The sequence below is a fragment of the Pituophis catenifer genome, unplaced genomic scaffold, assembly GCF_029215685.1.
Source record: "Pituophis catenifer annectens isolate HBS135680 unplaced genomic scaffold, rPitCat1.0.hap2 SCAF_6, whole genome shotgun sequence".
NCBI lineage: Eukaryota > Metazoa > Chordata > Lepidosauria > Squamata > Colubridae > Pituophis > Pituophis catenifer.
In genome coordinates, this window is record NW_027256886.1 from 40402460 (window position 1) to 40416594 (window position 14135).

Below are 14135 nucleotides of genomic sequence, written 5' to 3' on the forward strand. Positions count from 1 at the left end.
AGTGTTAAAATGGTAAGTTGTTCCATGGCAAGTTGTCCTGTAGTGAGTTGACCGTAGTGAATTGGCTGTGGCTAGTTGGCCGCAACGAGTTAGCTGCAGCGAGTTGTCCCAGTCAAGACATTTTTTAGACTTCTTGAGTCTTCATGGAGCTTCTCTTAAAGATAATTTGAAAACTCTTGAATGTATCCAATTATTAGTATATGTAGAATTGGAATTGCTTAAGTAAATGTATTTTAAACTTATATAGGTTATGTTTTCGATGTCCAAGCCCAATGCAAAGTGCTATTTTTGATTTATAAAATCCTAAATAATTTGACTCTTTGTACTTTGGGGAAGTTCTCTGACTATTTATAATGACCAATAAGATCCTGTTTCAAGAGTCGTGTTATGTGGGTGCTAAATGTCATGGATCCATAGCATTTTGTACTTATTTCTGCAGTGCAGCTTGTTTAACAATCTTATCTTTGCTATTTATATTTTTTACAATAAAGCCTTTTAACACGTTTTCTCCAAATATATTTATCTGTATTATTATTTTGTGTTTTTTGCTTAATCAAGCATATACTAAATGCTTCTACTACCATGTTATCTGTTTTTTCTAATTTGTTTATATTTAAGTTTAATATAGTAACCTTCTAACGGCAATTGTTTTCTGTGTCATATGAAGCCTGTACAAACAACCAAAATATGCTTTCACAATGCCTAAGAATACTTAGGTGGCCTGCATAATAGAATTTTTTAACAATCTGACTCTGTTTCAAGTGTTCTCACACATAAATGCTAAACAGTAATATGTGATGGAACTCAAGAAATAAGCCATAATTATAGTCAACTATAAATGAATTAATACATATATACTTTTATCTCTATTTCTCTTTCCATGTCATACAGTATTGCCAGAAACCATATTTAAGGACCAAACTAAATAGTGTATGACAGATCTTGCGGAAGTGAAGAAAATATAAATCGGATGCTTTTTGAAGGAATGCCATCTTTTTAGAGGGATTCTTGTACTTTTTTCTCCCCATTATGATTCTAATCTAGAGTGCTCTTCCATGATGGCTATTTATCCTAAGAGGACAGATAATTGGAACTGCTACAGTGTCAAAGTAGTCCTCTGAATCAAATCTTAAATAAAGTCTTCAAGAATTATTTTTTATGAACAAATTCTAAAGCCAGGATAATGTCATGCCTAACTTAGATTAAGTGTCGTTTTTTTCTAACTCTTAAAGATAATCAGAGAACACACAGTAATTGTGGTACCATTTGCTTTTAATTTGTTGGCTATGCATATTCATGCATCTATCAAATCTGTGTTTTTAATTTTATATTAGTGTAATGTGCTTTTAAATAAATCTTAACTATTCTCCTCTGTATTACCTCCTGATCTCGTTTCTGAGTTCTTCAGTATGCTACACTTCTGTTGATATCTAATGATTAAGAATATCATCAATGGAATTAAACTAGTTGTAATAAGTATTCCAGAACTAAATCTGAAGCTTGTTCTAGCTATCTAGCATAGAATGTTCAATTTTGTTTCTATTTTTAACAACATGGCAAAAAATGCTACAAAAACCCAGTTTGCTAGACAATTAATTCAAGCATACAATAATCTGGATGAAAATTAAAGTTGCCATGTCTATCTGAAAAATAAGCCTGCTGTTCCATTTCTTTATCTGAATAGCAAATAATCTATTAACATTTATCTTCCATTTGTTATATTTTAAATCAGCTCTTACAATTTGTAATGTTATTGTTAACATAAACTATTTTAAAAATGAGCCTGAAATCCTTGATAACAACAGTAATCCCATGCTCTTCTCAGTTTCTCTGCTTAGAATTTCTTTAGATTTAGAATTATCCCAAGAAAGGGAACAAAGCATAGTCAGAAATAGAGATGATTTTTTTTCTCCAAAAACTTATTGACTACAGTACATCACTGACTTTATGTTTTGGTATTCTAAGCTATAAGCCAAGAATTCTGTACTGCTAGGATTGTTAGCCACTGGTTCAGCATATAAATCAAATTAAAAAAAAAAAACATTTAATAAATTCTCAGTGCCATGGATTGAACAGATACAGTGAAATGGCTCTTGTATATTTTAAAAAAACAGTAAGAAGTAAAAGAATTTAAAAACTGCATCTTTCTTTTACCACGTTTTCCTGAAAATAAGACTGTCTTATATTTTTTTGAACCCCGAAATAAGCGCTTGGCCTTATTTTTGAGGAGGTCTTATTATTTTGGGACTCCTCTTGCCATCTTACCTGATTTCCAGCTCTGTCTCCCTAACCCTAACCAGAGGAAATGGCGGGGACCGGCTGTACCTGCATTTAAATATTTTTTGGAGAGGGCTTATTTTGGGAGGGTTATTTTAGAGCATGTGCTCAAAAGCCCGATTGGGCTTATTATCTGGGGAGATCTTATTTTCGGGGAAACAGGGTAAAAAATAAGTTAACTTTAAAATATAGGCATATAGGCAAATAGCTATGTTTGTTAAAAATAACAAACTGTATAGTATCTTAATTAAGGCCAATTGATACATTACAAAGTAGCAAACAAGTTTTGAACTCAGAGCTACTATTCAAATAGATTTTTAGGCAAAAGGTCTATTTTAGACCTTTTAGGTGGCTATGACTTAAAAAATATGCCTCTTGAAACACTCTGTCTTGTAAACATTGTAAATTTAATTTAAATTTCAAATGGAATCTGCAGCAAAACATTGCAATGTAGAATGCTCTTGTATAGGATAACAACTAATATCTTTTTCAGGGTAATTTCTCCTTACACTTATTATCTGCTCGCCTTTCATATACATTGTGCAAGGACAATGTGCATCATTCACTTGCTCTTCTCAAGAACTTTTTCTGTGAAGCTTTTCCATTACTTTTGCAAACCTTAGAGTTAACAGAAGATTCCCAATTATTTGTCCTCATTATTGGATAATGTTATTTACTGCAAAAAGAGCTTCATTTATAGAACAAAAGCCTTTTTAGCTCTAGATTTTGCTGCATATTTTTATATATAATTTGATACCTATCCTTGTAATAAAAACAGGGGACTCTAAATTTGAAAAAAGCAAAACGCATATATAGAAGTAAAAACTGTTGCACGCCACACTGCCAAACTTATAATAATCTTAACATGGAGAAAATATTCTCTTCCCCATCAACAGTAGCCAAGCACGAAGAACTTCATCCATAATTGGATGAAGTATTGACTACTGCAATGCCCTCTACATGGGGCTGCCCTTGAAGACCACTCGGAGACTTCAGCTGGTGCAGAATGTGGCCACGCGGGTTGTGATGGGAATATCCCAACACTCCCATGTTACACCTCTCCTACGTGACTTGCATTGGTTGCCGGTTGCCCTCTGAGTGAGATTCAAGGTGCTGGTGATTACCTATAAGGCCCTACATGGCTTAGGCCCGGGATATTTGGGGGACCATCTGCAGCCAGCAACAGCTTCCCATCGCCCGGTGCGTTCCCACAGAGAGGGCCTCCTCAGGGTGCCGTCAGCCAGACAGTGTTGGCTGGCGACCCCCAGGGGGAGGGCTTTCTCTGTGGGCCCACCTACCCTTTGGAATCAACTGCCCCTGGAGCTCTGGGTGGCCCCCGACCTCTGCTCTTTCCGCCGCGATCTGAAAATGTGGCTGTTTTATTTGGCTGGCCTGGACTGATGGGGTTTTAATTCTAATTTAATTTTAACTTGTTAGTCTTAATTGTACTTTTAACTGTTAAATTATGAGATTTGGATTTAATTTTTTAACTTTTTATTAGATGTTTCTTAACTGTTGTGAGCCGCCCTGAGTCCGGCTGGAGATAGGGCGGCATATAAATCTCATAAATAAATAAATAAATAAATAAATAAATAAATAAATAAATAAATAAATAAATAATGGTTGTTTGTTTAGTTTTAGTGAGATCGGTGTGTGAACTCACCAAGCAGAGTTTATTTCAACAGCCATGGTTAAACCATTTTAATACTGTGAAGAGTAATTTAGCAACTTCTGCACTGTGATAAGAAACTATTCCCAATCACCTTTTTCTACCAAATAAAACATGATTACCAATACAGATATTATATATCATGGCACACTGAGGTTCAGATAGCAGAAATCTAGCAAGTATAAGTCTGTCAGAATTAATATGCAATTTTCATTTACTGTATGGAACAATAATTATTTATCAAGGAGGCTCTAAAAACTCGAAGACATAAATTCAAGCTCTGTTGTGAGAAATGATACAGTAAGATCCAATTCATCTTCCGCATACATTGATAGCTAAAATTAAGTTAGACACAAGCATGAAATAGTAGGCAGAACTAGAACCCACACTACAGTCTAGAGCAACTCCGTACTCCATCATCAAATATATTCCCTATATATTATCTATATACACCTTCAGATATTTACACTTTTAATTCACAGGCTGTAAAAGAACATTAGATCTTTATTGTATTATAGCAGTCACATATACAATAACTTTCATTTCAAGCTCTGGATGCAGTCTCACAACAAAAGACATTGGGAGAAGTCCACATAAACAGATATAGATATGTTCTCTTAAGTAACCAAGGGAATGCCAAATAGGCATGCATACAACAGCTTGCTATTAATAAGGTATCTTTTCTCCCTCAACCAATGTTGAATGACTGTCTTGTTTACAGAACCAGAAACCAGGCCTCCTGTTGAAAGCTGAAGGGCCTACTTCCTTAGTATAACTAACACTCAAGTGGCTAGATGATAGAACCATCCATGCACCAAACCTTAATAGTAAGAAATCTTTTTATCGAGTACGATTCTGAACAATAGAAACCAGGTGTTAAGTGAACATTACCATCTATACTAACAAAAAGACAAACGCTGCAATAAAGTGAAATCCTTATTTTTATTGTAAATATATGTCCCACTCTTCTACATGTAGTACTTATAGTGCTGTAGTTCTAAAATAAAACCACACAGAAGGGATTGCAAACCACCCTGTCACATTTTATAAATGGAAAACTCTATAATAGTAGTGGGTGTGGGTATTCTTGCTTAATCTTCTGTAGAGAACATTGTTTCACTTGTTATGTAAATGGTTGCTGAAATATGGAACCTATTGGAATATATTTGGCAACCATACAATGGAATAGTTGGAATCACATAGGTCTGGTTTTGCTGGAAGTTTTCCTTTTAGTCTGTATGGCACTGAGAATGGAAAATATCCAGCCCTCCACATCTAGTAAATAGAGTATGTAGGAATCTAAAGATATAAAGAGAGAGTAACAATTAGCAGGTGTAAGGCACAAGTCTCTGAATCTAAACACATAGTACTTATTTGTGAAGAAACCACTTAATACTGCTGTAGGTGCTCAAATGGTATAGCAAATCTTACCCTAAATACCCACCTTTCACTGAAGAAAACCTCTGTTATTCCCATGTTCAGGTTTTGATGCTGTGAGGCAAAAGGGATCATATCGTTAAAAGGGCAAGATTTAGAATATCTAGCTTTCACTAAAAGTTATTTATTTGCATTTACTGTTTTCATGGCTATTGGAGCACATACACTAAACCCGCATCAAAGTATTGTAGAAGAAAATATCAATTTGCTGATAAAATTAGTCAAAATACAGCTTTCATTTTTTTATTGGAAGGGGTGGGAATATTTACGGAAACTGTACTCTTTTAAGTATGGTTTCAAGCCCTAGAAGTCTGGCTAGTTTAGGAAACAAAAATATGACAAGATTCCTCAAGTTCTTTATTGCTTATAGAGTAATATCAGAAAATTGAAATGTTTACCAAGTAAATTCATAGCTTGTATGGACTGTAATTAAGGTAGAGTTAATCTTGGTCACCTTTTTATGTTTCTCCTCTCTCCCCGACTCAACAATCTGCTTCAGTGTCCCTATTTCCTCCTCCCTTAACTGTTTTGCTACCTCTCTATGTTCCCAAAGCCTCTTTGGCATTCCATCATACATAGCTTACCTGTTCAAGATGCTTTGTCCTTTTATCCCAGTTGTAGGAGTAGTGTTGATGATTGACGTTCATGTCTTAAGGTAAGGTAACTGTTGGGAGTTCTCTAACAAATGTCAGCAGTGTCCTCTGGACAGGTTGAACTATTGTGCAAAGTATTCTTCCTCTGTATTTCTCATCACCACACAGCCCCTTGGTCAGTTGCAAATGTTCTCTCATTCCCATTATCACACTGTTTCCCTCCCTCCTTCTCTCACATACACAAACAAGAGCATACCCTAATATTTCAGCTAGAAATCTTGTCTGGAGTTTATATACTGGTAAAAATACACCGGGATTAAAGGCAGGGTTAATTGAAATCTTAACTACACCATAGCAACGTAGCAGTTCTGTCATGATTTTGTTTTGGCTCTCCATTAAATATAAGGGAATATTTCTAATCACACCAATCCCTTTATCAGTGTAATGCTACACTGATGAAGTAGTATTAGGATGAAACACTGTTCCTCTTATAGTATTCTATTGGCAGAACATCATAGTAATAAGGATATGTTTATGTATTACCATTTTTACTCAGAAGAGTAAATCTCAAAATCAGCTGGCAAAAGAAACTTTCATTAAATCCTATTTTTCCCACTAGTATGTCTACCATAGTGGTGGGCATCTTAGTTAGATTCCATCTAACATCTTGAAATTATTTCTACAGAATTGTATTTTGTTAAGCTAAGGCCAGTGTAAGTCCCTGTTAGGTCCTGTGCTGTTCAGCTAAGGCCATTCTAAGCTGGAAGTTAGATCTGACTGTCGTACTGCAGAACTCATTTTAAGTCCTGTGCTGCTCAACATATTTGTAAGCAATTTGATTGAAGGATTATTATGTATTATTATCAAATTTGCTCACGACATGAAGATGGGGCGGGGGGGGGGAACAGCAAACTTCTAAGTACATAATATAAAGATTCAGGAAGATTCTGATAAACTCAAATAAGTAGCAAGAGCAGCAAGATGAAATTCACAGCAACAAATCTAGACTCTTATACTGAAATAGGAAAAAATTAAAAGCGTGTGCATGGCGGTGGTATGATACAGGCAGCAATATATAAAAAAAGGATCTAGATTACAAGCTGAGTATGACCCAACAATGTTGTGCAGCTCCAAAAAATGAAACCAGAAAAAGCAATCCTAAACTGTATTAATAGAAGTACATTATCAGGATCAATATAAATAATTGTTCCTCTCACTTCTGAATGAATCATCCTACTTCTAGAATGCTACATCCAGTTGTAGGCACATATATTAGAAAAGACATGGTCAAACTAGAACATGCCCAATGGGAGCAACCAATATGATAAAAGGCCTGGAAAGCAAAAAAAAAAAAAAAAAAATTATGAGGAGCAGGTGGAGGTTTTTGGTATGTTTAGCTTGAAGAAGAAAACACTGCAGAGACAAGGGAGATGTCATTAAATCTCTGAAAGGCAATCCTATCAGACGTAATTGTTTAGAGCTGTTCCAGAAAACAGGACAACCAAAAAATGAGTTTGATTTAGCAGGTTTTACTAGAACATAAAAAAAATTGGTAAGAACTGTTCAGTATGGAGCAGAGTGCCTCACGAAGTGGTGGATTGTTTAAGCAGAGAAGGTGTTTAAATAGAGGCTGGATTAGCAGTTTAGGCAATGTTGTAGTACTACCGTAGATTTGTGTATCATCAGGAGAATGAATCTCCAAGTTAACTTCCAACCCTTACATTATACAAGTAGCATTTCATAGAGCTGTGATAGCGAACCTATGGCACATGTGCCAGAGGTGGCACGTAGTGCCATCTCTATGGGCACGCGAGCCATTGCCCCAGCTCAGCTCTGTCCCGCATGCGTGCGTGCCTCCTGCCGGCCAGCTGGTCTTCAAGTCTCTGCCTCACATGCAGGGGCTGCACACGCATGAGAAAGGGCACATGCGCGGGGGCCGAATGTGCATTGCATTTTGGGGGTTTGGGTGTGCGCTTTGGGCACTCGGCCTGGAAAAGGTTAGCCATCACTGTTATAGAGAATACAAACTACAGGAAAAAATATCCAACTACTGAAGTCAAATGTTATAAGTGGCTGATAACACATGGACCAAGAAACTGTCAAAGTATCAACAGCATTCATATATATATTAATATTTTGCAGAAATATTTTGCCATATGATAAAACTCTATTAAGTAAATGTCTAGATATTTATTACATTTATACCTGATTTCTCCTTCAGGTGTTCAAGGTACCATATACAACACTCCCTCTCTAATACTTCTCACAACGTCATGGGGAGTTTAGGCAAAAAAGGGCCTGGCACAAAAACATACAGTGAGCTACCATGGCTGAGAGTAATTTGAACCTAGGTCTCCTCAGATGTCATTCAACATGTTCACCACTAACACATACTCCTTTACTATAGTCTTTTCAGTTATTAATTATTCAAATCTTTCCAGTTATTAATATATCCACAATTTTCTCCTATTTTTTTAAAAAATATAACTGTACAGAGCAAAACGTTCATGGGCACATCTTGATGTAGCTAGGGTTGAACACTACATTAATCAAAGATTACTGCATTAATCAAAATGCTTGGGTCACACAACACTTTAAACCATAAACTAAGCACAGTAATAAACATTATTAAACCATGAAATAGCCAATCATATTTTATCCTAGAATATTGTGCAAAGTCACCCTGCATATCTTTAATTACAAACTATGCTTCAGAAAATGTATGAGTTACAAAACTGGGAAACAGTATAAATTGATCCTATATGTTTATTTAAACCAGGACTTTTGATATTTGAATCTGATATTGAATTCTCCAATTTTTCTTGGTATAAGCATGTTTTTAATAAGCATAGGATATATACTATATTGTATTAGATTATATTACTTTATCCCAATACCGTCTCTTTGGTAACTAGCAATGCTTCCCAACCATATGCAAGAAACTATGTAAAATTGTCATCATTCAATATACTACTTATTGCTGTACTGGGGAGGCCTTCATGTATAATTGATTTTGTTTAACATAAATTGAATTCAGAATGATTCTTAACTGATTACATGAGCAATACAGGGGATCAGTGTTGTATAACTGGTCAGTATAACTGACCATTTCAGTTATACTACATGAGATTTTATTCCTTTAAGAAACTCTTTGCTTTTCAAAAAAAGCAATACATATCCTGAATCAGGACAAGCTCAATCTTCCTTGGTATCCATCATGAATCCAACAGCAATGATGAGAAATTGCTGTTGTATCCAGATTTCTGATGCAGGAAAAAGACATGGAAATGTATCATATACATCAGAAACTCTAGAAAAGAAGTGCAACAAGGTACCATCGTTGCATTCCATTTTCTACACGGATGCTGTAAATATCAATAATTTTTAATTAATGGATAATTAAAAAATTAATAATAAAAATAATAATAATTAAAAAAAATCAAAAAATAAGGAAGCGTAATACTCATTGGTTCAAGAAAAGAACATTCTGGATAACTCACGAACCTTCTGTTCCCCTTTAAGTTGTGCTGTTCAGTAGTTCAGTAGTTTCCAGAAAAAAAATCCTTGAAACTGGATTTTGGAATATCATGCTTCAGATTACTTTCAGTTCAGGGGATTTACATTTAGAAACTAGTAACTGCCTCTGGAACAGCATAGTCCAGAGGAGCTTCAGTACAGCCTAAATGGTAGAACAGAACACTCCTGAACTATTTTGTATATCTTCCCACTCAAAAAACAAAGACTATATTGTATAAATATGAAATATTTAGGTAATTTGTAAAAACTCTCTAGCAGATCTTCAGTCTCTATCATTTGCATACTTCTCTATCCTTATTACAATATTAAACTAGTGCTACATAACTATTTCTGTTCTTGCTGGGACTTTCTTTCCTCACCCTCCAAGTTCTAATGCTCTCCAATTACAACTGCAGAATTGTTTTATCTCATAAACATCAATATAATGCATGCTTTCTGTTTATAGCAGAGAGTTTCATTGTATACGTTAAGCCATCTACAAAAACGACTATTTTAGATTTCTTAGCAGATAATCTGTATTTTGAATAACCCTTCCATTATCCTTTTGGAAGGATATTCAGTTTCCCTCCCATGCCCATAAATTTACTCACTAGGGATCATTGGTAAATCGAGGAAGTCGTGGCTGAGGGAAACCATAAAGATGACAGTAGAGTACATCAAAGCAGTAGCAGCACATCTCCGCTGTCACGACTAGATTTTTGGTGCTGTTGGCAGTTCCATTAGGCCGGGCAAGTGGGCTCAATGCTCCTGAAGTGGAATTCATTCGAGTAATTGGAGAATTTCCAGGGCATAAAGTCAAATCTGATACATTCTCCCTTCCACTGCCCCCATCTGCATGCTGGTGGTTCTGAAGAGGACCTGAACTAGAGACTGGCACAGTTGTGGCTTGATTCCCGTGACTATGTGTTCCACTTCCAGACAATTTGGGTTTCTTTACCCCACAACAGCCTGCTGCCAACTTGGGCTCAAGTGGAGGAACACAGCGTCTTTTTCCCATCCTGATTCAGCACCTACTGTCTGAAGCACTGTAGAACCCTGATAAAACACACAATATGCAACATATGTCATTTCATTAATGAAAAAAATATACAAGAAAGTACTTTTTCCAGTAATAAAACAGCGTAGTTCATATTATAACATACATATTATACAAGAAAACTGGCATATGACATAGCCAAAAGTTAAACAGAAACAAACTGAAATTACATTATATCAAAAGTTAATTTAAAAATGTATCAGCAATTCAAAACTAATCAGAAAACACTGAACTACCAACTTATGTAGTCCTCAAATTATGACAGCAATTGGGGCCAGGATTGCTGTCACTAAGTAATGTCATCATAAAGTGTGATGTCACATGAACACATCATGTAGCAAAGGCAATCTTAGTTACCACTGTAAACCCGAGATATGCTAGTTGGTAAGTGGAAAGAGTTCTAGGGAAGGTGTATGGGAGTGACATAGGAGGGGGGGGTGTTGCAGGAGTACAGCAAGCAAGAGAAGGCCTGGGAAGGCCAATGCAAGCTGTGCAAATTACAGAGGTAGGAGAGGAGCTTTCAAGTGTGAAGCTTCAACTAATATCTTGTCTGGAGTGCAAAACTGTTGTTTTGGATACAGTTTGGCTAGTTGAGTGTTTTGAAGTATTCCAAGCTGAAACCAGAATGAGTTTCAAACCAGAATGTTTGAAACTGCATGTTTCATACTTGAAATGGGACATATTGTGAAATTTGAACTTGAAAAATTTTAAAATGTGCAGATCTCTACTTTCTACTTTTGGAAATAATAGCCAGAGAAACCCAAGAATAATATTTCTTCTTGGTTAGGCTTCTGTTCCTATTAAAAAAATATTCTGGATCAAGACGGATGGTTATCCATATCTGCTATTTATTATGACAAAGACAATTTTTCCTTCCTTGCAGCTACCCTGCATGGTCTGCTAGAAACAAAATGGCTGTACTTTGTTATCTTTATATCTAGTGAGTGCATCCATACTTGGAAGTGTTATTTCCTCAGTTATAATTGGGCAATTTGTGCAATGTGGTATAAGCGATCCCTAATGACTTTGATCAAGAAATCCCAAATGATAACATAGATACTTCAATCTCTGGTAGAAGAGCTGTTTTTGCAGCATAACTACCTTTATTTCAAATTATAAAGTGAGCAGAAAAACAGTCTTAGCTGTAGGCTTCAAACTTTTATTGAACAAGACTGAAACAAATTGTACACCCAGTGTGATAAGGATATGCAAAATTTGTAAAAATATTAAAAAATGTTAAATTACACATTTTTCCACTGGCAGCTAAATTAATATGCTGAGTAAAACTTCAGCATGCAATAAATTTATAAATATATGTTTATACTAATTTGATATTGCTTACAACTATGTGAAGGAACTGTATACTAATACTATGTGCAAAAACTCTTGAAATGTGTATACACAATGCAGATATTTAACACAATACTTCATGTTAAATATTTGTAAATATCAGCCTTCAAAAAATTAAGAATTAAATACCTATTCAGTTCCTTTTGAGAGAGAAAAAAAATAAGAGGGAAAAGTTACAGCTAGAAGATGACCTTCCCACTTTGCTGGTGTGTGGAACAGCAACAGCTGTCACAACTGTTAGCATCACCATATACAAGCTGTTTGTTTTTTTATACTAACAAGCTTTTGTATATTAGGCTTCAGATAAATGCTTACTGAAAGCAGAAACCTTGTACTGCCAAGGGGGAAGTGGACAGGTGGAAGGGGAAGCTATTTTATTTCTGGAATGAATTTCCTTTTCTCACGGCCCATTCCTGTTTCCAAATCTGAAAAGAAAGAAATAAAACCCATAAATTTTAGGTAGTTGAACACCATTAGACTGTTAAACTGTCAACAGACCTGCAAAAGTGACTAAAAATACATTGTAAAATATTTCCTATTTGAGGGGAAAACTTTTTTCCTTGTCTCCCCTGTCTCCATTCATCTTTCTTATATTCACTCTTGAAATCTTTATTTAAATACATTTTATATTACAAATAAAATGTATACATGCACCCACACCCCGTACATGTATTCTTTTAAAGTAACTATCTCAGTGTCTGGAACCAATTTTCTTTAATATATAGCATATATGGCAGGCACTGTAGAAAAAAATGGGAAAAGTAAAGTAGAAGAATACAAATTATTAGAACTATCCAAGAACAAGGAGGGACAAGGACTTGAACTTATCACTAAAATATGTAACACTGGTGGAATAAAGAGATTAGCATTTGCAAAAGAAAGTGACCTGGAATAACGAAAACCACTATTAGAGCAATGTCTACAGAGGAAATCAAGAGTTTTCAGAAAATCCTCAGCATATTTCTTGCAACATTCAAATTCTGAATTTTACTTCTAATTAAAGCACAATTATATGCATACTTAAGTTTCCCTTGACTCCTCACACCAAGTAAAAAAAAAAAGGTAGAATATTGTAAATGAGTTTAGCTGACTGTAGCTGCAATTCTAAGAACATACTAGGGACCAACTGTACTGACGTGGGGCATGTTCCTGTATAGAGGCACTACTGCACATACAGTACAGTACAGAGCAAGGAACAACCTGCATTATTTTAGCAAATGCAAAACAAAAATCTAACTTGGATTCTCTTCATTCATATGATTTCCCAACACCATGCTGTATAACATGACAGGAAAGCAGCAAGGAAAAGGAAGCTTGCCAAAGTCACCCAGGGAGCTCGATCCGCTCCAACCGGGGCGTTTTGATCCTTAATGGGGCTACCGCCTGCTAGCTAAGAACCTGGCAATCAAATAGGTTCAAGACCCCCGGACCCTAAGGGAAGCAGCAGAGCAGAACAAACGTGAAAGGACCAGCTGGCCTGGCAGGAAAGGGAGGCAGAAAGGAAAAGCTGCTTCCAAGATCGCCGACAGGCAAGGAGACAGGAGGGCGCGCTTCACCTGAAGGTCTGAAGCTTCGCCTGCGGGATCAGAGGCGAGGCAAGCGGTCTGCGGTGAGATCTGAGGAGAGCCGAAAGGCTGGCTATACTCTGCCTGCCTCCCCCCTTCCCTTCCCTTCCCCTCCCCTCCCCCAGGGACGGGGCTGACCAAAAAAAGAGCCCGACGCGGCGCACCTTTTCTTTCCTTGACGCGAAGACGGTTCCCTACTCCAGTTACTTTTCAACCTAACCACCGCCGTCGCCACCACCACCGCCGCCGCCACCGCCGCTCCTCCTGCTCTTGCCTCCCCGCCGCCGCCGCCGCCGCCGCCACCTCTACTACCCCGCGCTTCATGGAGCCATGGGCCAGGGCGGGCGAGAGCTGGAGAAGTGGACCCAGCGGGGCAGGGGAAGGGAGGACAAGACAGGCCGTGGGAAAGAACCGCACAGCGGAACCGGACGAAGAAGCGCGGAGTGGCCGCCGGCTAAACAGAGCTGAAGCAAGGCAGGAGAGCCCCAGGTCCTCCACCTTCCCGGCGGCCCCTTCTTTGAGTGTGAGGTAATGGGAGAGGAATGTGCACACCGACCTCCCATCGGCCCCATGAAAACCATAGACAGAGCGAGGACAGTTTCTCCAAAAAGAACCATAGATGACAGGAACTTCCACCGGCCGTTAAAAAGGTCACGTGAGGAGCCCTGGCG

General features: G+C 37.1%; 1 protein-coding gene and 1 long non-coding RNA gene across 4 annotated transcripts in view; both read right to left on the bottom strand.

Annotated features, from left to right (window-relative positions):
* AMMECR1L (AMMECR1 like) overlaps positions 1-13708 on the bottom strand; it is a 29306-nt gene extending 15598 nt beyond the window's left edge. For all 3 annotated transcript variants that reach the window (XM_070945364.1, XM_070945363.1, XM_070945366.1), the window contains exons 1-3: positions 13629-13708; positions 12215-12324; positions 10104-10548 (exon numbers count right to left, since the gene is read on the bottom strand). In XM_070945364.1, the coding sequence (XP_070801465.1) occupies positions 10104-10510 (407 nt within the window). In that variant the 5' untranslated portion in view covers positions 10511-10548; positions 12215-12324; positions 13629-13708. The remainder of the gene's footprint in view (positions 1-10103; positions 10549-12214; positions 12325-13628) is intronic.
* On the bottom strand, positions 4870-7200 carry LOC139318097 (uncharacterized). The gene is made up of 3 exons (XR_011600495.1): positions 5968-7200; positions 5391-5437; positions 4870-5245 (listed from the first exon to the last, which is right to left on the bottom strand). It is a non-coding gene; the product is annotated as an uncharacterized lncRNA (long non-coding RNA).
* Positions 13709-14135: the final 427 nt, after the last annotated feature.